The sequence below is a fragment of the Trachypithecus francoisi genome, unplaced genomic scaffold, assembly GCF_009764315.1.
Source record: "Trachypithecus francoisi isolate TF-2019V2 unplaced genomic scaffold, Tfra_2.0 Lachesis_group7, whole genome shotgun sequence".
Taxonomy (NCBI): Eukaryota; Metazoa; Chordata; class Mammalia; order Primates; family Cercopithecidae; genus Trachypithecus; species Trachypithecus francoisi.
The window spans coordinates 58,280,613-58,308,284 of NW_022681472.1; the positions used below are offsets into that span (position 1 = coordinate 58,280,613).

The 27,672-nt window shown below is 38.8% G+C and overlaps 1 protein-coding gene across 4 annotated transcripts in view; it reads right to left on the reverse strand.

The window, feature by feature from the left end:
* The window catches only part of UBR5 (ubiquitin protein ligase E3 component n-recognin 5), a 156,116-nt gene that overhangs the window by 69,572 nt on the left and 58,872 nt on the right, over nucleotides 1-27,672 (reverse strand). For 2 of the 4 annotated variants that reach the window (XM_033202522.1, XM_033202521.1), the window contains exons 6-11: nucleotides 19,165-19,354; nucleotides 18,497-18,656; nucleotides 17,460-17,609; nucleotides 14,555-14,766; nucleotides 475-591; nucleotides 283-393 (exon numbers count right to left, since the gene is read on the reverse strand). In XM_033202522.1, the coding sequence (XP_033058413.1) occupies nucleotides 283-393; nucleotides 475-591; nucleotides 14,555-14,766; nucleotides 17,460-17,609; nucleotides 18,497-18,656; nucleotides 19,165-19,354 (940 nt within the window). The remainder of the gene's footprint in view (nucleotides 1-282; nucleotides 394-474; nucleotides 592-14,554; nucleotides 14,767-17,459; nucleotides 17,610-18,496; nucleotides 18,657-19,164; nucleotides 19,355-27,672) is intronic. The other 2 variants (XM_033202524.1, XM_033202523.1) reach the window with 1 other exon arrangement.

A 27,672-nucleotide genomic window follows, 5' to 3' on the forward strand; every position in this document is an offset into this window, starting at 1 on the left:
TTAATTTTTTATATTTTTAGTACAGATGGGGTTTCACTATGTTGGCCAGACTGGCCTTGAACGCCTGACCTCATGATCTACCCACCTCAGCATTTCTATTTTTAAAGTTACAGTATAAACTAGCCAACAAAAATATACATTAGATTACTAAGGCTTGAGACACTTTGTATTTATGTTAACATAGAAAGATCGAAAATGAAAAGATGGAAAAGGAGCAAAAAAAGAAAAAAAGAAAACAATAATTAAAGCATGAAATGTTTATCAATGCAAAGTGTTTCATACCTTGTTATTTTCTGTAGCTACAGTTGCTCTTATGCTATTTGCAGACAGGAGGACTATCTTTTCATTGGTTAACCCCAAAAATGTTGCTCGTGGATGATGTAATGAAGGATTCTTTGAAAGCATAAAAAAAATTACTATTTTATATGTTGATATGTAAAGCTATTCAATGCAAGATTTCATAAAATAAAATACCTGGGCATTTCTGTAAGGCTCAGATTCACTCCATTTCCACTGATAAAGTTCTCCTTTACTGCTGACAGCCAAAAGTTCAGAATATAGAGCCCCAATACAGATGAATTTTGTTCCATCCTATAAAGTAAAATACAATACTATAAATATAAAAAGTGCCAAATCTACTGATTTGAACACTGTCACTTTAATCACTTCATCAGATCTAGATTAATGATGAAAACACATGAACCACAACTATATCAAGTCTTTAGCACAGCCTACAAGGTATCCAATTAAGGTGGCCCTGGCTCCCTCCATTAACTCACCTCCATTCACACTGGCCTTCTTCCTATTCTTGGACCATGTCCACTATGACCCTACCCTCAGACCACTGTCCTTGCTGTTCCCTCTGTCTGTGTTACTCTTTCTCAGGTGACACTCCCTCAAGAGACTGTCTCTGATGACGCTATGTACAGAACCACCACTCTCACATTCAGTTCCTTATACTGCTTTCTTTTTAATCCACAGCACTTCACAACTTGACACATCTGTTTATACACTATCTCACTCAAGTATAAGCTTTGTCTTATTCACCACTGTAACTTAAGAACGTAAGTGTACAAGTAGGTGGTCAATCAATGTGCTGAATTAGTGAAGGGAAAAAAAGAAAAACAGAATAAGGAGCTGAAGCATAGAAAAACGATGTCAAATCAAAAGACTCTTTCCCTGTAAGCTCTTTCAAGCTATGGAAACAAGTGCCTATATTTACGGTAATAATTTGTTCACTTTTATGTTGACATACATGCAGTAAGTTGAAATGCAATTAAATTATAAAAAGCTTGGCTAATAAATGTAAATAAATAATAATTTTCTTTAACATAAAACCAATGATCAGAGACACAAAGCTACCTAGAAATCTCACAGCAAAATTTGCCAATAACAGATTTTAGGTTGCAAAAATGCTATTGGTCTATACACAGTACTTTTTCACTTTCTTTGGGATTCTGACCTCAGGGTATGACAAACAAACAGTGTCTTTCTGGTTTTCTGCCAAAATTCAATTTTATTTGATCAGATGGTAACATTATAGTGCTCAGCTAAAACTTGTAAAGTCTACAAGATTTATTAATATAACACAACAACAACAGGTTATGCCTGAGTGTTACACAGAAATAATACTAATTTTAATCTTCTATTTTACCTGTACCAGTCAACCCTATTTTCAAGTCACTTTTATTGGGGGATGTAAAAGAGACCAAATTTGGAATTCTCCAAGTTAGCAATTCTTCCCTTACCTTTAGCATGGGTATCTACAAACCATTACTGACTTTCTCCATAGAAGCTGCATCAAATTTTACCTTTCTACTTCATATTCTCTTCTCAGTACTATGGTTAAGAATTAACTACAATAGAATCAGACTAAGTGAGTCCCAAACCTAGATCCAACACTTACTAAGTATGTGACTTCGGGTAAACTATACAATTTCTCTGAAACCATTTCTTCATTTCTAAAATGGGTATTAAGGTAATGCAAATCATGGTAAGGGAGAGGGGACTGCAGGGTAAAAACCAAATGGAGTAACATATATAGTTGACCCTTGAACAATACGGGTTTGAACTGTTAGGGTCTGCTTATAGTTCTCTTCATCCTCTGCCATCCTTGAGACAGCAAAAACAACTTCTCTTCTAACTCTTCCTTCCCCTCCTCACCCCTCCTCAGCCTATTCAACGTGAAGATAATGAGAATAAAGACCTTAACGGTAATCCACTTCCACTTAATGAATACTAAATATAAGCTCTTTTCCTTAGGATTTTCTTAATAACATTTTCTTCTCTAACTTACTTTATTGTATAAATATAGTATATACTACATATAACATACAAAATATGTGTTAATCAACTTTATGTTGTTGTTAAGGCTCCCAGTCAACAGGAGGCTATAATAAGTTTTGGGGGAGTTAAAAGTTACGTGGATTTTCAACTGCATGAGGAGTGGGTGCTTCTAACTCCTTCATAGTTCAAGGGTCAGCTGGATAAAGTACACAGCACAGAGCCCAGTGCAAAAAGCACTCAATCAAATTCGACTATGACTAATCTCCTCCCCTGACTTCATCTCTTACTCACCCAGAAAATGATAGCTCTCAGGCACAGGCTTCCTCAATATTCCTAGCTCTAGATTTGCTTAATGAAAGCACCATTCTCACCTCCTCCCTTCTCCCCATCTCAGAGAAAGAAGGGTTTTCCTCCCCTATTTAAAGATAACCCATAGACGCATTGTATGCAACTCCTTCTCATATCCCCCAACAACCATCCAAACAAATCTCTCCTTCAGTCCTAACATGGTAAAGTGAATTACTGCCTGGGCATGTTTCACCTTACCAGTTTTCAGTGACGACTACAACATTTTTTCCAACTGCCAAATCAATGCCCAATGTATTTCATCAATCCATCTTCTCTTTAAACTCTTCAAATGATTTGCCTCAGTTCATTATCTGTTATGGAACCCATCCTTCTCTCCTTACTTCACAGGTCACCATTCTCTACTGGTCTTCCATCTACCCTCCATCTCCCTGGCACTACCATGCACTACTATGCATGGTCTTCCCTCCATCTCCCTGGTACTACCATGCACTCCCTGCCACTGATTCTGTCTTTGTCCCTGTATTCAAATTGTGCTTCACCTTCAGCCTCAGTGACTGCATCCACTAGAGCATCATGCTTTTAAATGCGTAAATCTCGTATTTCCAGACTTACCTACAGCTGTCTTAAAAAGCACAATGACATCTCTAAAATGAATCTGCCATCTCCTGCAAAGCTGTGCCTTCCCTGTAGTCCCTATCTCTATGAATGACATCACCACCCACCTGGTAATGGGAGACATGACAATCAAATTGACTGATGAGAGAAAAGGAAGAGATGAGGGGTGCTCCCAGGTTCCCATGTCTACGATGCTCTCAGATTTTTTTTTTTTTTTTGAGACGGAATCTTGCTCCGTCGCCCAGGCTGGAGTGCAGTGGCGCGATCTGGGCTCACTGCAAGCTCCACCTCCCGGGTTCCCGCCATTCTCCTGCCTCAGCCTCCCGAGTAGCTGGGACTACAGGCGCCCGCCTCCACACCTGGCTAATTTTTTATATTTTCAGTAGAGACGGGGTTTCACCGTGTTAGCCAGGATGGTCTCGATCTCCTGACCTCGTGATCCACCCGCCTCGGCCTCCCAAAGTATTGGGATTACAGGCATGAGCCACCGTGCCCGGCCAGATTCTTTTCTTTCTCTGTCCCCATATCCCTGGCTTTGGTTGAGATCCTCACAATTTCCTTGAACAACTGTAGCATTCTCATAACTAACTTTCGATTTTTCCTGTTTCTTTCTCCCATCATGCCAGTAATGTTCGCCTCCTTAAAACTAATCAAATACAACAAAAGAAAACCCCACCAATCACATCAAGTCACTTCTCTAAGGACTCTACTGACGTCTTAATTGCTGCAAAACAATATCCTAACTCCTTGTTTGGCAAACTGCCTAGTCATCTCACCTCTTCTCCTACTCCCCACCACAAAGCAACAATTCTGAATTTTTCATTGTTCCTCAAACACATCATGACCTTTCCTGACTCTAGGCCCATGCTTAATACATTTGAAATACCTTTTTGTCTTGGTCAACGCCCACCTCACCTTAAAAATGCTGCTTAAATGCCGTCTCCTCTGCGATGCCTTTGCCAGATCTCTCAGGTGGTATTGGTCATTTCCCATTCTGAACCCCATGGCACTTTATTCATACTTTCAGTCTAGTGGTGATCACATTATATTCTGTTTAATGTTTGTGTTCCCCACTGAATTCCTTGTGGAAAGGCCAATATCATACTCACAACTACATTTACCATATGCCAGCTTGGTATATGACACAAAGCAGGAACACACTGACCAACTGTTGAATGAACAAATGAATCTTAACTCCAGCTTCTTTGGGTAAATGCCTTACTAGAGCAGTACAATCCTGAACAAACCATCCCAGTAGCAAGAGCCTGGTGCATGGTGCATGAGGCCCTCTCAGAACTGCCTTGCCTTTATCTTTCAGAAATAGGGCAATGTCCCCCAGGGTGATAAGGCCTGGATGAGCCAATTAAACCCCTACAGGCCCTGAAAATCCACTATGGACAAATGAAGATGAATAGCACAACTATGAACCCACAGGAAGAGGACAAAAAAATCACCTACGACGTCTTGCCTGCTTCAGATTTATCCGTATTAAAGAAACTTATTATATGTAGAGAAATACAAAATAATCAAATACATACACAAGGACAGTATTTTAGCTCACTAATTTCATAAGTCATAGAAAATAATGTTTCTATTAAATATGAATTGCTGCTTCTGAGCAAGCTGACATCTGCTCAATCCAACTAGAGAAAGTGGCTATGCATGTTTCCTTAAAGAGCAGTTGTTTGTAGCTCTATTTTTCAACAAAAAGAAGTTGAATCAGTAAATCTGCAACTGTCCAACATAAATGGATCATAAATTTAACTAGAAATCCTTCCTCAAAGGGGGAAGGAAAACTTAAAAATATGAGACATGAAATAGTGGCCAAAGCTTTAAAAAACACTTGGCCCAGCAACACCAACTCTATTAACTGGCCACACCTATGTTTACTAATTTATATTGTGAAAAAGTTAGCCTCTCTATTCCTAAATTTTGCCCCACAAAACTTGGTTTTCACATTTTTTCTACTATGAGCAAACACTGGTTTTATCATTGGGTAGCAGCTCCAACTCCTGTCACTAAATACAATGTACTGCATGTCATGATTGGAATGGATGGCAACTACAGGATACACTGCAATTTGGCCAACTGCATCCATTCACACTTCATTTCTCTCTGCCTATCCACTTTTTCATATGCTTTTTATACCGAGCTTTTCCTTTTTATGATCATTTTTCATTTTGTTCTTACTTCATATTAAATTACATTTGTGACACATCTAGTTAATCCTGGAAGTTTCCAGATGTCAATAAAAACAAATCAAAGATGTTCCCCAGCCAACTTCCACTTTTAGAATCCTCTGCCTTCATTCTCCTCAGTGTGGGAAGCACAATGAAGGTGAAGCAGTATAACCAGCAAGTCTGATCAGCTGGTTCCAATGGGGAGATTGCTCCAAAGAGCTTAAACAAGGGGTCAAATGAAATGGTCCATTTCCTCTCAACACCATTCAAAGAAACAGAGTAACATACAACTCTACAATATAAAGGGAATAAATCTACTTATTGTTTCCTCTAGACTAGATAAAAATAGACCCAGAATAGTAAGGAATATTAATGTTTTTTTAGCGGGGGAACAGAACCTTGCTCTGTCGCCCAGGCTGGAGTGCAGTGGCACGATCTCGGCTCACTGCAACCTCCGCCTCCTGGGTTCCAGCGATTCTCTCACCTCAGCCTCCCAAGTAGCTGGGACTACAGATGCACGCTACCATGTCTGGCTAATTTTTGTATTTTTAGTAGAGGCAAGGTTTCACCATGTTGGCCATCCTGGTCTCGAACTCCTGATCTCAAGTGATCTATCTGCCTTGGCCTCCCAAAAAGGTGGGATTACAGGCCTGAGCCACCAGCCCTGCCAGTTAATGTTAATTAACAGGACTGAGTTTGGTGCAGTGGCTCATGCCTGTAATCCCAGCACTTTGGGAGGCCAAGGTGGGTGGGTGGATCACGAGGTCAGGAGATCGAGACCATCCTGGCTAACACGGTGAAACCCCGTCTCTACTAAAAAATACAAAAGAATTAGCTGGGTGTGGTGGTGGGTGCCTGCAGTCCCAGCCACTCGGGAGGCTGAGGCAGGAGAATGGCGTGAACCTGGGAGGCAGAGCTTGCAGTGAGAAGAGATCACGCCACTGCACTCCAGCCTGGGCGACAGAGCGAGACTCCACCTCGGCGGTGGAGGGGGGACAGTTCTGAGTTGCTGAATCACTTTTGCATCTTCATCACATAAGTCTCATCAAGCACCTTCTGAGAGCTTAGTGAAAATACAGAATGTATGCACCCCTTAAATTGAAACAGTTTTGTTGCAGAGCACAAAGCCAAGTTTTTATGTTCAGCTTCAGCAAGTTTACCTAGCATAGATTTCTCTGTAATTTTTCTCCCTCCACTCCCATCAACTTTTATTACTTAGCTCTTTGTGTGTGACTTTTAAGTCTTTGCTACTACTGTGGCTTCATCTTCCCCTTTTAAGTCCCTTTAGATTCTTTCTATTAAAATAAATTTTGGTCAGGTGTGGAGGCTCACGCCTTTAATTCCAGCACTTTGGGAGACCGAGGCAGGCAAATCACTTGAGGGAGGCCAGGAGTTCGAGACCACCCGGCCAATACGGCAAAACTCTGTCTCTACTAAAAATACAAAAACTAGCTGGGCATGGTGGCACATGCCTGTAATCCCAGCTACTGGGGAGGCTGAGGCACAAGAATCACTTGAACTCGGGAGGCGGTGGTTGCAGTGAGCCAAGATCATACCACTGCACTACAGCCTGGTAGGCTGTAGGTGACAGAGCAAGACTCTTGTCTCAAAAAACTAACAACTAACTAAATAAACACATAAATAAATTTTATTGTGTATATTTGAAGTTTACAACATGTTATAGGATACATGTAGATATTTACATTGTTACTATAATAGATCAACATATCATCTCACAGTTACTGTTTTGTGACAAGAGCAGCCAAAATCTACTCAACAAAAATCCATAATATGATACCATTTTATTAACTGTAATCCTCATGACATACATTACAGCTCTAGATTTGCATCCTACATGTCTGCTGTGGATCCTTTAACCCCATTTTCCTTCCCTCACACCCCCACACTCCCTGTCAGCCCATGGTAACCACTGCTTTATTCTCTACTTCTGTATATTTGACCTTTAAAAAAAAAAAAAGACTTCACATATAAGTGAGATGATGCAGTATGTTTTTCCCCTGTGTCTTGCTTATTTCACTTAGCATAATGTCCTCTAGGTCTATCCATATTGTGGCAAATGGATCTTTATTAAGCTGAATATTTTTCCTTTTTTTCGGTTGTGTATGTGTGTGTGTTTTCTCTATCCATTTGTCCATGAAGGACACTTAAGTTTTTTCCATATATTACCTATTACAAATACTACTACAATGAATATGAGAGTGCAGATACTTTTTTTCGGGGGGGCGGGGGGACAGAGTTTCGCTCTTGCTGCCCAAGGTGGAATGCAGTGGTGCAATCTCAGCTCACTGCATCCTCCACCTCCCGGGTTCACGCGGTTCTCCTCCCTCAGCCTCCCGAGATGCTGGGATTACAGGCACGCGCCACCACGCCCAGCTAATTCTTTGTATTTTTAGTAGAGACAGGGTTTCACCACATTGGCCAGGTTGGTCTCCAACTGCTGACCTCAGGTGATCCACCCAGCTCGGCCTCCTAAAGTGCTGGGATTACAGGCGTGAGCCACCACGCCCAGCTCAAGTGCAGATATGCGTGATTTCCTCTCCTCTGGGTACATACATAATAGGGATTGCTGGGTTCTACGGTGGCTCTATTTCTAACTTCTTTAGGAACTTCCATACTGCTTTCCAAAATAGCCATACCAATCTACGTTCCCAATAGCATATAAGGGTTCTCTTTTCTCTGTATCACTGTCAACATGTGCTATCTCTTGTCTTTTCCATAACAATCATCCTAATGGGTGTGAGATGGTGTATAACAGTGGTTTTAATTTGCATTTCCCTGACAATTACTGACTTATTAAGCACCTTTTCAAGTATCGGTTAGCCATTTTTATGTCTTCTTTGAAGAAATGTCTTATAAGGTCCTTACCCCCTTTTTAATCAGGTTATTTTTCTGCTACTGATTTCAAGTGTTCTTTATAAATTTTGAATATTAACTCATGAGATGCATGGTTTGCAAATAGTTTTTCACAGTCTATAGGGTGCCTTTTTATTTTGTTGATGTTTTCTTTACTGTACACAAAGGCTTTTTGTTTCATGTAGTTCCATTTACTTATTCCTGCTTTTGAAGTTTGAGTTTTTGGTGTGAAATCCAAAAATCACTGCCATGAGCAATGTCAAGGAGCTTTCCTTAAACTTTCTTACAGTCTGTAAGGTTTCATACTTCACATTTAGGTCTTTTGTCTATTGGGTCGATTTTTATGTATTGTCTAAGATAGGAATCCAATTTTACATGTGGAAATCCAGTTTTCCCAGTACCACTTATTGAAGAAACTATCTTTCCCCCACTGGTGCCCTTGTCAAAAATTAGTTAATAATGTATGTTTGAATTTATTTCTGGGCTCTCTATTCTGTTCCATTGGTCTATGTTTCTGTGTTTATGCCAGTACCATATGGTTTTGATTGCTTATAGCTTTGTTTATTTTAAACCAAGAAGTATGATGCCTACAATTTTCCCATTATTGCCTTCACTATTTGGGGTATTTTATAGTTCTTTACAAATTTTAGGATTGCTTTTCTATTTCTGTGAAGAATGCCACTGGAATTCTGATAGAGATTACGTATGAATCTGTACATTATTTTGAGCAGTGTAACAATACTAATTCTTCCCATCCATGAAGCTCTCTAGACTCAAGAGATCCTCTCACCTCAGCCTCCCAAAGTGCTGAGATTATAAGCATGAGCCACAGCACCTAGCCAAAATTATTTTCTTAATTTCTTTTCTAGCTAGGCTGTTATTTGTGTATAGGAATACTGCTGATTTTTGTATGCTGACCTTGTAGCCTGCAACTGTAATGAATTTATTAATTCTAATAGGTTTTTTTGTGAAATTTTGGAGGGGGTTCTACATATAAGATCATGTCATCTGCAAATAGAGATAATTGTACTTCTTCCTTTTCAATCTGGTTGTCTTTTATTTATTTTTCTTGTTTGATGTTCATTAGTGCTTCTAGTACTATGATGAATGGAACTGGCAAAAGCAAGCATCCCTGCCTTGCATTAAATATTAGTGGAAAACCTCTGAGTTGTTCCCTGTTGATTGTTAGCTATGGGTTTTTTCATATATGGTTTCTATTATATGGAGGAGCTTTCCTATCACACCTAAACTGTTAAAGAGTTTTTATCAAGAAAGAATGTTCAACTTTTCCAAATGCTTTTTTTGCGTCAATCAAGGTGTTCATGTGATTTTCAGGTTTCATACTGCTAACATGATCTATCACATTGATTAATGTGTATATATAAAGCCAGCCTCATGCCAGGAATAAATTCTACCTGGTCATGATGTATAATCTTTTTGATATGTATTGAATTCAGTTTCTCGAATTTTTTTGGAGGATTTCTGCATCAATGTTCAAAGATATTATTAGCCTATGGTTTTCTTTTCCTCTGGCGTCTTTGTCTGGCTTAGGCCTTGTAAAATGTGTTTGGTTCAGATTTTTATTGGAAGTAAGTTGGTATAAACACATGTATAATTACAATTTACTTGCAGACATTCAGCAACATATTAAATTTCTAAATTAGAAAAAAAAATTGCAAAAATGACTAAGAGAAAATACAGTCATGTTACAGAACCATCTAATTGAAAGATTACCTCTTCTCACCAAAGTAAATGAATTATCAAAGCTATTCCAGAAATACAAAATGTAACGAGCAGTCAAACAAGTAAAAAAAACAGTAAAAAACAGTAGACGCATAGATGGTTAGATGGAAAGGTGGATGGATGGAAGGATGGAAAGAATGGCTAGAGAAGGGTGAGTAAAGGGAGCAGGGAGAAAGGAGTCGGAGGCACAGTATGGGAGGAGAGAGGAAGGAAGAGAGGAAGGGGGAGAGAAGAAAGAAAGGATGAATTTTAGGGAATAGGGATAGCATAATAAGAAAGTTGATGTTTTGGGGTAAAAACCTTCAGAAACCAGTATAAACTTGGCTAGTTTGACTGTGAGCATCATAACCTTGGACTTAGAGCACAGACTTAGTTAGGCACTCCCTCCCCTTCTCACTTTGGTACATATAGGCTGCCCTTAATTTCCTATTACACTAAATTATTACTGTAATAAAATGTTTTCATAACTTGAATTCATTCTAGTCCAGTCAGATAAAGGGGGCATGCATGATCTGTATCTGTTTGGTCTGTGTCCAATTCACTACTAACAGAGAACCTGGCACATAAAATACAACTCCCACATAAACGCACTTGGAAATACCCAACAGGGCTCTCACCCTCCCATGATCTGCAGGAACTGCCTGTTCTCCCTTTGTGGGACAGGACCATGCTTCTCCTTGCTCTTTGTACTTTACATAAACTAACTCATTTAATTCTCATAACAAACCCATAATGTAAAAATTATTACTATCTCTATCTATATGAGAAAACCAAGGCAGAGAGAAGAAAGAACTTGATCAAGGTCACACAACTAGACAGTGGCAGGGTTAAGATAGGAAATCCAGCAGCTTGACTTCAGAGTCCACACTCTTTGTAATCATTCTGCGCAGCCTCCTGTGATTTCCCAATGCCTCCTGTGCTATTGTGTAGCTATTATGTATGTATGTATGGAAATCTATTATGGTACTTACTCAGATTACCATTATTTTTCTTCTTCCTATAAAATCTCTTACTCTAACATCTAACAAAAGGTCTAACACATGGCATATATTTAACCAAGGTTTCTAAATTAATAATGATTGAATGACCCTTACTTCTGTCTTTATGGAGCTTTCAAGATGCCTATAATTTTAAATTATGCTTTTATATTATATTAGTTTTGACATTTAATTCAAAGAATAATTTTGGGAAATGTTTGTATTTTACAGTCACCTCAAATATTTTCAGTTCAATATTATACCACAAAACCTGAAAGAAAAGAGAACATCCTATCATTAAAATAATTTTATTAGCTTACAAACGGTAAAACTGCCAGGCACGGTGGCTCACGCCTGTAATCCCAGCACTATGGGAGGCTGAGGAGGGTGGATCACCTGAGGTCAGGAGTTCAAGACCATCCTGGCCAACATGGTGAAACCTCATCTCTTCTAAAAATACAAAAAACTAGCTGGACGTGGTGGCAGGTGCCTGTAATCCCAGCTACTCAGGAGGATGAGGCAGGAGAATCATTTGAACACAGGAGACAGAGGTTGCAGTGAGCCGAGATCGCACCACTACACTCCAACCTGGAGTGTAGTGCGAAATTTCACCAAAAAAAAAAGGTAGAATTTTGAGGAACTGGTTGTTCCTCTAAATGGATGCTGGGAAAGTAGGTAGTAATCCAGTTCCTTTACCAACAGAATTAACTTTGTACTCTAACAAGAGGCAAAATGAAAATTACTATGAACATTAACAACCATACTTAATATTTAAGAGTACTGTATTAGCTCATTTCTGAAATAAAACTAGGATGCATATTTTGATTGCCCCTACTCCTAAAAAAAGCTACTCCTTCCCATATTTAAAAAGCAACTTCATTGCTACATGTGCCATTTACAAGCCATGTGAAATAAGCAAAGACATGAAGTTTCCTTCTCCATAAAAATGAATGGATCAGAGGCAAGCCAAAGGTCTTTTCCAGCTATATTCCAAGTTTACTACTGTGTATAAAATTGAGACTATCCTTTAGCAGCCTGGTATGTCAAGAACGTAGAAATAACACTTTCAGTCAAAATAATGCAAGTTACTGAGATTTTTTTTTTTAAAAGCAAACCCCAATCAAGATTATAAAGGAAGCCACATTTTAAGATTATTACTTTGGATGAGTAATCATCACCTGTCTCCTACACTAAACCTCACAAGTTTCTTAAGACAGGCTCAATAGCCAATCTTGTGATTAATATAGCCCCCATAAGTAGCAAAGTACTAGGCAATTAGCAGCAATGTCTGTGGCATAAAGGAGATAAAATGATAGATGCATGCTCTGCAACTGCTCTAGTTTCCCAGCGTTAGCCTTAGCATGACATCCAAACTGTCTTGAGCTGGGAATTCCTACTGGACTCCACATTAGACAAGCCCCTACTCTTGGCAGACCACTCTCATCTGGTGCTGGTACCTCCTCTCCCCAGTGGTAAATACCAAGTGCATCCTGACACCCTATCTCCCTGCATTCTCCACCTACCTCTCTATTCCCTGTCAAGCCTCCCCGCAAAACTTTCTGCTCCTTAGGAATCACTACCCCTAACTAATTTTGGGAAACCAATATAGGTCTCACATATTGCCAGTTTCTGCACATGGTATTTATCCTGTGCCTCTGTATAATACTTTGTTTTCCTAAAGTTAGTTAAAAACAGGATCTTCTTTCCCTTTAATAGCTCTCTATATTCTCTTGTAGCATTCAGCCCTGCAAACAAGCACCTAATGGTATTTATTGATCACTATGCTAATGCTTAACAGTTTAATTAAAGACTTAAGCTGTTTTCTTTCCCAGAATTCAAGTATGATTTTTAGATTTCAATCATGTGCTAGTAAAAAGTGTTTTTCGATGTTGCTATTTTAAATTTGGTGTTTAATGGAAAAAGAATATAGGTAGGATATACTTTGTTTCACATACCACTCTTCTTCCATTCACTCAGTGGCTAAACAAACCAAGGAATAATGCACTAAAAGTCTAAAGTGCCAAGATTTCACGATGCACTTACAACTGTCTCTAAAAACAAGGTGTACTTAAAAACACATCAATCATATTTTTAGCCAGGCCAACAAGGGCTAGCTAAATCTAACAGAGAGTACAACGACTAGGCTTGCTAAACTTGTACTATTCAGAAATACTTTCATTAATCAAAAATAATACATGACAAAGAAATCTAGATTAATAATACGTGATGGCCCTATTAAAACATAATTCAAGAGTCTTCTTTTACTTCCTGCCAATATGAAACAGACACAGTTCCAACATGATCCAGGCAAGAGAAATAGGAAACGGTAAATGATGTACCAAAAGAAAAAAAAAGTAAAAGCCCAATGGTTTAAATCACTCCCTACCACATGAAGTAAAAGTAGAACTTGGGACATTTCTAGTTTTAGGGAAATAAGTAAAAGAATGCAATTCAGGGAAAGTTTGGCAGTTGCCAAAGAAGACAGAATAACCTTTTGCTTCCAGAGACTGATTAAAATTCAGGTTCCTTCTTGCATTCAAGCTTGCCACATGAGCTGAATGCAGAGGAAAATAAATGAACTACAACAAGACTCACAGTAACTATGGAAACGTAAATTTGGAAAGTTAAATAATATTTCCTTTCAATATCCCGGATTCCAGTTCTAAATCAAAGAAAGGAAAGAAATCCTTATCAGGCTCCCTTTATCTGCTAGTAGGGCCCCAAAGTTCCCATCTTCTTTTAGTTTATTTCTGCTTCAGAAAAATTCCTACCCAAATGGTTCTGGAAATAAGAAAAAAGAGACACAGTAAAAAACAAGTGAAAAACATGGGTTCCAATAGGAGCCTTTGGAGATGAACTATCAATTACATACATACCATGAACAGGATGCATCAACTCTGTTTCACTTATGGCAGTGATAGATTTTTAAAGATTCAAATCAATTACCAAATCCTAGATGCTTTCTATAATCCAGTCATTGCACTGTTCCTCAGGATGCAGAGCATACTCCCCTAGCCCATTCCTGTTCAGTCAGCTTTGTCTCCCACAGCATTCACCACAAAGGATCTGTCAGAATTCACTGACATTAAATGGCATAGTTAACTAGTCAAAGGAACACAGATCCCTAATCTTGTCATGATACACATGCTGTATCAATGACCAAAAACACGCCCTGCAGAAACTGGTGTCCACCTGACTTTAGAAATTTGACAAAACAAATTTCTACCAAGGAATGTAATATCATTTAGTGGAGTAATTATTACCAGAAAGGAAGTACTGGAATAGCATGCTGATGTGTTACCTAGAACTACCATCCTAATTTCTCTGATTTACTTCATCAAGCAGTAAGATACGCTGCACCACTGAATACATCTCACTGAGATGACTCATGGAGTGCCAAATAAAGATACATTCTATTTATATTTTAAAACAAAACAAAAATATTGTTTTATATTTGTGTTTTTCCTTGAGTGATGGTACAAAAACCAGAATAAATAAAATGGAAACCTTGGAGGGAGGGGTTGTCAGGGATCCACTTAAATGGAAGCGGTGTGATTTTTTTCCAAATACCTTATCAGGCCACCACTGCAAATCTTCTCCTAGAGATACTGGACTTTGAACAGGTGTATTCTTCTTATCCAAGTTTGGCTCTCCTTCCTTGCTGGTAGAGCCCCTTTCATTATCAAATGAGGCTCCATCAAGCCACCTTCGTTCACGTAAACGTAAAACGGATTCACGTTCACGCAACAGCTCAGAGTCTCTCTCTAAGGGAAGAAGGAGAACTGGTATGCAATTGGGTCACACCAGTGGGATAAAAGTAAGCCACTCTCTAGTAAAGACCCTTCAGGATGCAACTAACAGCAGTTTATCTACTCATAAAAATTTATGTAAATGTATATCTAATAAGGCTGACATGCAACATTCAAAACATCAACCCTTTCAAGTGAATGTATAAAAATTATAACTAGTATTTTAAAAAATTAGAGGCAGACTTTTCTATATTTCAACTACATGGTTTTAGAGCTGAACTGCTTTATTTTGAACTATATTTGGTTTTTTTAAAAGAATTTTAAATTGTTGGCTTGCATTAGAAATGCTTACTATGAATTCAATTTATATACTAGAAAATATACACTCCTCATTTGTCTACTGGTGGGTTTAAAAAGCACATAAATTTAGAACTTCCACATGTTACACATATAAGCAAACTCAAAAAATGCACACATAGAAAAAACCCTAAAAAGGTTAAACTATGATTCCATTAATATAAGCTAAGTATAAAGTTTTTAAAAACCAAGCCCTTGTTTAGAGTAATTTTTATAGGACAGATTTTTATGAGTAAGTCTCAAATTTTTTTGAGGAACCAGACAGTCTGTTTTTTTAAAAAGGAATCTTTATAAAATGATTTCCTTACCAAAATGCTTCCCATGGTTATTGGCCTACAAACTATCTAAAGCCAGTTTTTCTGAAGTTGCTCATATATTACTTTTTAAATAACATAACCAAAATAAACTTTCTAAGAATAGGATAAATAAGGATTAGAAACAATAATTAAATTGAACTATACAAAACTGCCATATATATAGGTCAAAAGTGGTCAAGTATTAGCTATTCCATATGATTCAAACTAAAAGTAATGCCTACATAGAATGAACATAGGAAAAGAGACATTTGGCCAGGTACGGTGGCTCATGCCTGTAATCCCAGCACTTTGGGAGGCCAAGGTGGGTGGATCACTTGAGGTCAGAAGCTTGAGACCAGCCTGACCAATATGGTGCAACCCTGTCTCTACTAAAAATACAAAATTAGCCTGGTGAGGTGGCGAATGCCTGTAATCTCAGCTACTTGGAAGGCTGAGGCAGGAGAATCACTTGAACCAGGGAGGCAGACTGCAGTGACCCAAGATCATGCCATTGCCCTCCAGCCTGAGCAACAAGAACAAAACTCCGTTTCAAAAAAGAAAGGCGGGGGGGAGGGGGGAAGAGACATTTAAAGGAGTTATTTATGTTAGATATGGAATATTTGAAAATATATTACTTGATACATTTAAGGCAGTAAAGTATGCATTTATTTTTAAATTCATAACGCTATTACATAGTGCATTCAATATATTAAAAGATCACCACAGATCTGTTATTTTAAAACTTTATTCCTAAGTACTAAAAGTATATGCAGCAAGCTCTCAATATAACATGGCATATTTTCCAGTTTAAAGTCAGTAAATACAGCTAATTTCTGTTATTTGAATCAAGTAGTTTTACATTCTGGAAAGTAAAAATATTGACAATTATAATGTAAACAAGCTATACACAAACATATACAGAGAAAGGCAGGATTAATTATTTCAAAATCTTTCTAACCTCTACCATGTACTGTATCTTTTAAGGATTTCAAACTTTTTTTTTTTTTTTTTTTTTGAGACAGAGTCTCGCTCTGTCTCCCAGGCTAGAGTGCAGTGGCGCGATCTCAGCTCACTGCAAGCTCTGCCTCCTGGGTTTACACCATTCTCCTGCCTCAGCCTCCCAAGTAACTGTGACTACAGGCACCCACCACCAGGCCAGACTAATTTTATTTGTATTTTTTTAGTGGAGATTGGGTTTCACTGTGTTAGCCAGAATGGTCTCCATCTCTTGACCTCATGATCCACCCACCTTGGCCTCCCAAAGTGCTGGGAATACAGACATGAGCCATCATGCCCGGCCTCAAACTTCTGAAAATAGCATTTTAGGCTGGACGCAGTGGATCATGCCTGTAATCACAAAACTTTGGGAGGCTAAGACAGGCGGATCACCTCAGGTCAGGAGTTCAAGACTAGCCTGGCTAACACGGTGAAACCCAGTCTCTACTAAAAATACAAAAATTATCTGAGCATGGTGGCAGGCACCTGTAATTTCAGCTACTCAGGAGGCTGAGGCAGGAGAATCTCTTGAACCCAGGAGGTGGAGGCTGCAGTGAGCTGAGATCATACCACTGCACTCCAGCCTGGGCCAACAGAGTGAAACTTTGTCTCCAAAAAAAAAAAAAGCTTTTTAATAAACTAAACATTTCTACACATTTAATATTGGTCCTAAACCCATTCTAGTAAGTTTTTTCACATTTCATTATTTTATCTAACCAGGATTTAAAATAAACAGATCACTTATTTTAAACAAATAAACTAAGACTTGTTTTCTGAATGCTGCATGTCACTGTAAAGTAGAATTCTGCTTTTAGTTCAGAATCCATATTCCTAATTAAAAACACATTTAGGTGAAGTCATAGTCCTTGATATCAATTCCACAATGTAAATAAGATCAACTCTAAAATACTATTGTGGCTCTTCAAAATAATAAATAATTTTAATGCTAAAGCATTCATAAAAAACTAATAATAACTGCAATATTAGAAGTTCAAATACAGTAAGTCGATTCTACCACTATCTTTCCATACAGCAAGCCTGCGACAATAATAAATAAATAAATAAATGCAAAATTACCTCGAGATGAGCCTAGCCTGGAAAGTGATGAACGACGAAAAGAAGGGTAACCAAAATAGCTAATGTCTTCAGAAAACATGGCATCCGCATCAATAATGACACTTGGGTGGGCAGAATGAATGTCAGCATCAAGGAGAGACATAAGATCCTCTATGAACAGAAACAAACATCACTGAAGGATACACACAAAGAGCATCTGTAGACTGCTGAAAGATCTCTAAAAATTAAAATACATTAAAAAACTAGGGACTGACATCACCTGAGGAAAAACACAACTTACATTATTAACAAATATTTTAAAGAACACCAAATGCATAAATGTTGCCTGAGCTACTCACTACATAATCACAAGAAAGATAGATCATTTGTTAAGATATAACACTTGTGGCCGGGCGCAGTGGCTCACGCCTGTAATCCCAGCACTTTGGGAGGCCGAGGCGGGCAGATCACGAGGTCAGGAGATGGAGACCATCCTGGATAACTTGGTGAAAAACCGTCTCTATTAAAATACAAAAAACTAGCCGGGCGTGGTGGCAGATGCCAGTAGTCCCAGCTACTCAGGAGGCTGAGGCAGGAGAATGGTGTGAACACAGGAGGAAGAGCTTACAGTGAGCTGAGATCACGCCACTGCACTCCAGCTTGGGTGACAGAGCAAGACTCTATCTCAAAAAAAAAAAAAAAAAAGATACAACACTTGTGACATCACAGAGATAAGATAGTCAAGATCAAAATGTAGTTCAGTTATTACATATTTTCAGTAATAAGGCATCAAAAAACTATACTGTAGAGTCATGTGTCATCTAGTTATAAAGCTATGCACATACAGCCACGTCTTTGTTGGGATCAAGCACAAATCCACTGAGCAAAAACACTTCCCCATTTTCCCTTAAAAGAAACTTTACAATCAAGCAGCTCTACAGTGAAAAATATCTACCACCTTGAAAAGAATACTCAGAAAAGTCTATGTACTTTAAATTCCATTCCCCAGTCCAAAGAGCACTCCAGCACTGAGAAAAACATGACAGCGATCCACTAACCTCCAGGCAAATAAGATTCGCTGGCTGTATCATCCCCATCATCTCCATCTTCATCATCCCGGCTAAGTAAATTATTTACAGCAAGGTTCACATCAAGATTTGTTCGCTGAAGTTCTCGAATAATGACACTTCTGGATTTGCCTTGCAAAACAACTTGGGCCTGAAATAAAAAATAAAAAGAAGTGGTATGGTAATTTTCTTTTGATTAAATCCTTTATCAAAATCAGCTTTCTAGGACAGGGCGTGGTGGCTCAAGCCTGTAATCCCAGCACTTTGGAAGGCAAAGGCGGGCGGATCACTGAGGTCAGGAGTTTAAGACCAGCCTGGCCAACATGGCGAAACCCCGTCTACACTAAAAAATACAAAAATTAGCTGGGTGTGCTGGCTACACCCGTTAATTCCAGCTACTTGGGAGGCTGAGGCATGAGAACTGCTTGAACTCAGGAGACAGAGGTTGAAGTGAGCTGAGATCAAGCCACTGCACTCCAGCCTGGGCAGCAGTGTGAGACTCCCTCTCAAAACAAAACAAAACAAAATAAACTTTATAGGATCAAAATAGAAAAAGTTATTTCAGAATTCATGATATGAGTCATGACTACAACCCACATATTCAGTAAAACCTCACCTTGTCCTGTTGTCTGACATTAAGTGTTCTACAAGATCCATACCTGTGAAATCAGCTCCTCTGGAATGACAGATGCTGGAATAACTGGCTGGGGCTGACTGCCCAAAAGCCCAGACCCTCGATCCCGTCCTGTCCGAATAACTCGAGTCTGCCGCCGGGAATCTCGAGCTCCAGCTGACGACCTACCAGAGGATCCTCCACCACTTCCACCCACTCCAGAACTCCAGCGGCTTCTAAATATTGGAGAATTTATAAAATTAGCATTTTTAAACAATCATTCTGATGGCTTGGGTCTCATTATTATTTTCAGCTAAAATAAAGTTATTTGTCTAAATGACATAACATGTTACGTAGTGTTTTGACAAAAGAATAAGGTAATAGAACTGGGCTTTAAAATAATAATAATACTGTTTTTTAAAGAAATGGGATCTTGCTATGTTGCCCAGGCTGCAGAGCAGTAGTTATTCACAAGTACAAACAAAATACACTACAGCCTAGAACTCCTGGGCTGAAGTGATCCTCCTGCCTCAGCCTCCTGAGTAGCTGGGGACCATAGGCATGCACTAAGATACCTGACAACTGTCCCAATTTTTTTGTGTTTTTGAGATGAGGTCTTGCTATGTGGGCCAGGCTGGTCTCAAAACTCCCGGGCTCAAGCAATCTTCCCATCTCAGCCTCCTGAGCAGCCAGGATTACAGGTGTGTACTACCATGCCCAATCCAATTTTTTTAATGCTTAAATATAACTTCACTTTTTATAAAGATAAACATCACACTTTTGCATCCTTACAAAAAAAATTTTTTTTGAGACAGGGTCTCCCTCTGTCACCCAAGCTGGGGTGCAGTGGCAAGATCTTGGCTCAGTGCAACGTCTGCCTCTGCCTCCTGAGTAGCTGGGATTACGGGTGTGGGCCACCATAGCCTTGCTATTTTTTTTTTTTTTTTTTTTTTTTGCCTGGCTAATTTTCATATTTTTAGTAGAGACGGGTTTTCATCACATTGGCCAGGCTAGTCTCAAACCCCCAAACTCAGGTGATCTGCCCACATTGGCCTCCCAAAGTCCTGGGGAAATAATTTTTTAAAGCTACCTATGTATTTTTAATCACAACTATAAAAAATGAACACATCGGCCAGGCACGGTGGCTCACACCTGTAATCCCAGCACTTTGAGAGGCCAAGACAGGTGGATCACGAGGTCAGGAGTTCAAGACTAGCCTAGCCAACCTGGAGAAACCCTGTCTCTACTAAAATACAAAAATTAGCTGTGCATGGTGGCACATGCCTGTAATCCAGCTACTCCGGAGGTTGAAGAAGGAGAACTGCTTGAACCAGGACCCGGGAGACAGAGGTAGCAGTGAGACAAGATCGCGCCACTGCACTCCAGCCTGGGCAACAGAGCAAGATTCTGTCTCAAAACAAATAAATAAAATAAAATAAAATTAAAATAAAATAAAATGAACACATCTTGCCTTTGCATGAAAGACCTATCATACTTAACTACCAACGTTGTTACACAAAAACTAAAATTCAGAGTTTAGAATTCAGTGCTTCCCATGAAATAAACATTCATTTGCTAAGATAGTACTGCATTAATATTCAGCACTATCAACCACCTTGTCCAAGAGGGAGCTGCTATTTAAATATGGTAATTTTTTCCTGTGAGAAAACAACTTAGAAAGGCCATGACATCTACATCTTCACTTACTGCCCAAACATGAACATTAAGAAGATTCAAATGAAGTCATCTAGATAACCATGACTGCCTTCTGTACTTAATCACATCTTAAAGAAAATAGTCACACAAGTCACTTCAGCTTTTTAAATTAGGGCAGCATCTGTTCTCTTCAAAATGAATCTAATACTTGGAGATCATTTGACCTAGAGAGAAGTATTTTACTCTCAATTCCTACTGTACTGGCTGCCTAAGGCTGAAACCTTCAAACTCCCAATGCAAACAGACTTCATTTCAATTTGATTTTCCAAACCATTTCCCCCCTTTAAAAGTTTGGAACACATTAACCAATAATGATTCTCAAATCAGTATACATTAAACTTCCATGGTTTCTCCTCTCACTTGACTGGAAAGCCCAATCTCTGGCTAAACAAAAAAACTGTTTAAATAGTTTCCTCAGTAAAATGAAAAAATAAAGCTAGAGAAGTTGTTGTCATCCTTTTGATGGGCTTCTGTACTTGCTGATGCATACTACCAATTCATGTTTATGCAGTATCTGTATTTATAGCCTAAGAACTGCCCAAGATAACTTTGGAGAAAAGCAATATAGTGCATCCTCAAGGCTGCAGTATGAAACAGCATTTATTTCAGTTAATAAATGTCATGTTTAAATAACTGTTCATTTAAAAGCACATTACGTCAACAAAAAAAGGAAATTAAAAAAACAATCCAGGCTGGGTATGGTGGCTCACAGCTGTAATCCCAACACTTTGGAAGGCCCAGGAGGGAGGATTACCTGAGCCCAGAAGTTTGAGATCAGCCTAGGCAACATGGCAAGACCCCATCTCTACAAAAAATAAAAAAATTAGCCAGCCATGGTGGCACTCACGTGTAGTCCCAGCAGGGAGGCTGAAGTGGGAGGATGGCTTAAGCCCAGGAGGCGGAGGCTGCAGTGAGCCATGATTGTGCCACTGCACTCCAGCCTTAGCTACAGATCAAGACTCTGTCTCACAGAAAGAGACAAGAGGAGAGAGGGATAGGGGAGAGGGGAGACAGAAGAGTAAAGGGGGAAAGGGGACAGGAAGGGAGAGGGAGAGGAAAGAAAAAAGAAAACAAGCCCCACTTAACAGTAGCATCAAAAAGAATAAAGTACTTAGGAATAAAACCTAAGACTTATAACCTGAAAAGCAGAAAACACTGCTGAAAGAAATTTAAAGACGACACAGATAAGAAAGGTGTCTTGGGTTCATGAATTGAAAGACTGAATATTGCTAAGATGTCTACACCACCCAAAGCATTCAACACAATCCCTATCAAAATCCCAATGACTTTTCTTCTTTAGCAAATAAAAAATTAGCTGGGCATGGTGGCTCATGTCTGCAATCCCAGCACTTTGGGAAGCCAAGGCGGGAGGATAATTGGAGGCCAAGGTGGGAGAATCGCTTGAGCCCCGGAGTTCCAGAACAGCCCTAGCAACACAGCGAGACCTGTCTCTAGAAAAAAATCAAAACATTAGCCAGGCATGGTGAAACGTGTCAATGGTCTCAGCTATGCCGGAGACTGAGGCAGGCAGAATGTTTGACAAGCCCAATAGGTTGAGGCTTCAGTGAGCCATCCATGTTTGTGCCACTGCATTCCAGCCTGGGTAACACAGCAAAACCTTGTCTTAAAAACAAAACAAACACAAAAAAAGAAATGAAAAGTTTGTCCCTAAAAATTCACATGGAATCTCAGGCAAGTCCAGACAGCCAAAACAGTTTTGAAAAAGAACAAAGTTGAAGGAGTCACACTTCACAATTTCAAAGCATATAACAAAGCTAAAGTATTTAAAACGGTATGGGTTGGGGATAACGACAAAAAAGACCAATGAAACAAAATGGAACCCAGAAATAAACCCTCATATATATGGCCAAATTATCTTCCACAGGTGCTAAGACCACTTAGGGGGGAAAAAAATGGTCTCTTCAGCAAGTTGTGCTGGGAAGAGTGGATATCCACATGCAAAAGAATGAAGTTGAACCCTTATCTTACATTATATACAAAAATTAACTCAAAATGAATTAAAGACCTTAGCATAAGACCTAAAATGATAAAACTCCTAAAAGAAAACATAAGGGAAAAGCTTCACACACTTGGTGATTATTGCTTAGATATGATGCCAAAAAACACAGGCAACAAAAGCAAAAATAAACAAATGGCACTACATCAAACTTTAAAATTTTGTGTATCAAAGGACACATTCAACAGACAACCTCCAGAATGAGAGAAAATATTTGCAAATCATATATCCAGTAAGAGGATAACATCCAGAATATATAAGTAACTCCTACAACTCAACCATAAAAAATTAAATAACCTGATGAAAAAATGGGCAAAGGACTTGAAACGACATTTCTCCAAACATGATATATAAATGGCCAACAAGCATATGAGAAGATGTTTAACATCATTAATCATCAGAGAAATCCAAACCACAACGAGATATCAACTAATACTGATTAGGATGGCTACTATCAAGCAAAAAAAAAAAAAAAATTACAAGTGTTGTGAGTATGTGTAGAAACTGGAACCCATGTGCACTGTTGGTGGGACTGTGAAATGGCACAACCACTTTTGGAAAACAATATGGAGATTTCTCAAAACATTAAAAGAACTACCATATGATCCACAATTGCACTTCTGGTATATATTCAAAATAATTGAAACCAGGATCTTAAAGATACCTGCAAAACCCATGTTCAAAGCAGCATCATTCACAATTGCCAAGTAGTAGAAGCTACCCAAGTGTCCAACAAAATGTGACACATACATACAATAGATTATTATTCAGCTTTTAAAAGGAAGGAAATCCTATCACATGCCACAACATGGATGAACTTTCACAACATTATGCTAACTGAAATAAGCCTGTCACACACACAAAAAAAATCTCAATGGTTCCACTTATATGAGTCATCTTAAGTAGACATTCACAGAAACAAAGTAGAATTGGTGGCTACCAGGGACTAGAGAGAGAGAAAAAAAGAGTAGTTGTTATTTAACCGGTATAAAGTTCCAACTTCACAAGATGAAAAAGTTTGAGAAAGCTGTTTCACAACAGTGTGGACACACTTAACACTACTAAACTGTATACTTAAAAATGATTATAATGGTAAATTTTATGGTTTTGCAATTAAATTTTAAATTCACTTAAAACTGAAGTTGTATTAAAGAAACTACTACTCTAGAAAGTAGACATGTTTTCAAGTTATATATTAAAACAATTATGCATCAGAAAACAACACACAACCAATGAAACACAAATAGGGAATAAAATCAACCACTAATCAACTACTTGTGCGCCTATAGTCCCAGCTACTTGGAAGGCTGAGGCAGGAGGACTGCTTGAGCCCAGGAATTTGAGGCTGCAGTGAGCTATCAACACACTACTGCACTACAGGCTGGGTGGCAGAGTGAGACCCTGTCTCTAAAAGAAGTTTCGTAAATTGTTTTTAAAATTAGCTATTGGCCAGGCATGGTGGCTCACGCCTGTAATCCCAGCTCTTTGGGAGGCTGAGGTGGGCAGATCACTTGAGGTCAGGAGTTCAGGACCAGCCTGGCCTATATGGTGAAACCTCCATCTCTATTAAAAATACAAAAATTAGCCAGACGTTGTGGTGGGCGCCTGTAGTCCCAGCTACTTGGGGGGACTGAGGCAGGAGAATCACTTGAACTCAGGAGACAGAGGTTACAGTAAGCCAAGATCGCACCACTGCACTCCAGCCTGGGTGACAGAGTGAGACTCCGTCTACAACAACAACAACAACAAAAATCAACTATTAAATCAGCACTTTTACTTTATAGTTTCCTGTGAGTTTTAAAAACTAAATCTTTCAGGAAAAACTATCTTCAGGCATTTTTAAAAACATTCAAGAGCTAAAATATATAAATTATTTCAACGTGAAAACAGGAAAAACCACATTAAAGAGTCTTAAAATCATATAATTATAACTATATATACCAGTTTACCTATGATAGTGCCCGTTTAAGCCTATTGGTTAAGCCTAATCATTAATTTCACTCAAAAACATCCCTGTTCAGACAACAAATTATACGGCCATCATAGATAAAAGGGAAGACTCGATACTTTCACTAAGAAATCCATCACCAATTTTTTCCACAAGCAAGTACTATTACAAGCCTGATCAGAAATAGCATCCAAGTACACATCTGCTCCTGGGCAGACCTTACAGGCATCTCAAACTCAAATCTCCATGGGAGGGAGATAAGATACGTAAACAAGGGAAGCCAAGATAACAGGGAAGACAGGAGAGACTTATCTGCCTATCTAAAAACACTCAAATTATTTTCTTTAAGCACTGCTGATTTAATCCATTACATCACCAGCAGCTGCCAGTTTACAATCTCTGCTACACAAGTCCTCGATTGAGTCTAAAGACAACAGTCAAAATCTCTCTCTGGTTTCTCCATTCACCTGACTGTTACCACAGAAAATACAGGTATTCCCACTCTGGCGTGCCGTGTGCAGTGTTTTCTCCTATCAGAATCCAAACCACCTACCAGTTGCCATACCTCAATCACCCCTGAACAGTCCTCTAACCAGCTCACTAACTATATAAAGATTAATGTGCTAAACTAAGCATATTCTAATAGAGGTCTATTGGTAGTCACAAAAGACAGTATTGGAATCAGCTGATTTATCTATAATTACAGTGAGCAACATAATTTTTAATGCTAAACTAAAAAATAGTGGGAAAACTTGTTTCTACTTTCTGTGGTTTGCTTATCAAATTAATCCTACAATTTTGATCCCATTACACAGTTCTCAAGGTACACAGAATGACTCAAAATGAACTAAGGGTATCATACCTAGTATGCAATTAGTCCACAGTTTGCAAACTTAAAGCCCATGGGCCAAGTCTTGTTCATAAAGGTGGCTGGTTTAAAATGTGTATGTATCATCAAAAACAAGAAGAGTCTGAGAAACTGTCACAGTCAAGAGGAATCTAATGAGAAATGGTGACTACATATAATACGGAGTCCTGGATGGGATCTTAGAACAGAAAAAGGACATTACAAAAAACTAAGGAAATGTGAATAACCTATAGACAACTTTAGAATCATTAATTGTAACAAATGTACCATACTAACATAAGATTTTAGTAATAGTAGAAACTAGACATGGGGTACATGGGAACTCTCAGTACGATGTTTGAAATTTTTTTGTCAATCTAAAACCATAGTCTGGGGTCACACCTGTAATTCCAGAACTTTGGGAGACCAAGGTGGGCAGATCTTGAGCTCAGGAGATCAAGACCAGTCTGGGCAACCTGTCAAAACCCAGTCTCCACAAAAAAATAATTAGCCGGGCATGGGTGGCACCCAGCTACTTGGGAGGCTGAGGTAGGAGGATGGCTTCAGCCCAAGAGGTGGAGGTTGCAGTGAGCCAAAATTATGCCACTGCATTCCAACCCAGATGACAGAGCCAGATCCTGTCTCCAAAAACAAAAAAAACCCCTATCCTAAAATAGTGTAATTTTTAAATGTGCATACACATGCGTGCACACACACGTTTGAATGATGTGACTGTGTGTATTTATTTCCATGAAAATATCAATTAGTCCCAATATTTAAGATAAGAGATTACCACACAATACAGATTTGCAAGTTTTCTTGGGACAAAATAAGGCAGGGAGGGGCACACGGATTTGAATTTGCCAACCGTGGCCCTGTATTTTCCTACAGCCAAAACCAGTTTACCAGCTGCCTCCTTTAAAAACAGGGAATCCAGTTTGTCAGAATCCTGCTACAAACTATCTTACCTACCTGGCGAGGGCTTCAACTATTTGCAAGTAAAAATATACATTTCAATTCATGTGCTATTAGCTCAGAGTAAACCCTAAAGGAATATGGTAGCTCAAATCAACGAAAAGCAACTTATACCTATCATCTATTGTTCAATGGTCACAAGTAACAGAATAGAACTTTTGATACTAACAGGTCCATATTCACCTTACTATTTATTAAACACAAATAAACTCCCTTCTCTTCCCCAAATAAATCTGGTGCTCTTACCCTTAAGCAGGTTTAAAATGAGTTTAACAAAAATATCTAGGAGATTTTTTAAATACCTTGCAGGATAAACTTGAATTATTAAAGAAAGAAAACAGTAGCAGCTAGAAATCTTTAGCACACAAATCTGACAATTAGCAAAATCTTCTAAGGAAAAAGCATTAAATGGACCAGTATGTATTCCTAAAAATAATCAGTCAAAATAAGTGATCAATTCCCAATTATCCATGCTGGTTGGGCATAGTGGCTCACACCTGTTAACTCAGCACTTTGGGAAGCTGGAGCAGGTAGATTGCTTGAGGTCAGGAGTTCAAGACCAGCCTGGGCAACATGGCAAAATCTGCTCTACCAAAAATATAAAAATTAGCAGGGTGTGGTGGGGCATGCCTGTAGCGGGTCAAGATCACATTACTGCACTCCCACCCAGGCAACAGAGGGAGATCCTGTCTCTCAAAAAAAAAAAAAAAAAAAAAAAAAAAAAAATCCACGCTAAAAAACTGTACCAATAATCCCAACTCTTTCAAACGTGGCTCTCAAAGAGACCGCTCACTCCCTGATCCAGGACAACTCCCAGCAGCAAAACTGAGCAGGCGCGGACTCTGCAGGATGGGAGTGGGGACCAAGGTCTCCGGGGACAGTCTCTTTCATATTGGATTGTATTTGGTAAATTTGTGGTTTAAAGACTCCCCTTTGAGGACTCAAGATCTGCCTGTCCTAGATTCCCTAATACATGTTATAAATTGCAAGCCTCTTTAAAATTAATTGTAATTAACACAGAAATTGAAAAACAAAAAAAAGAGCACCATAC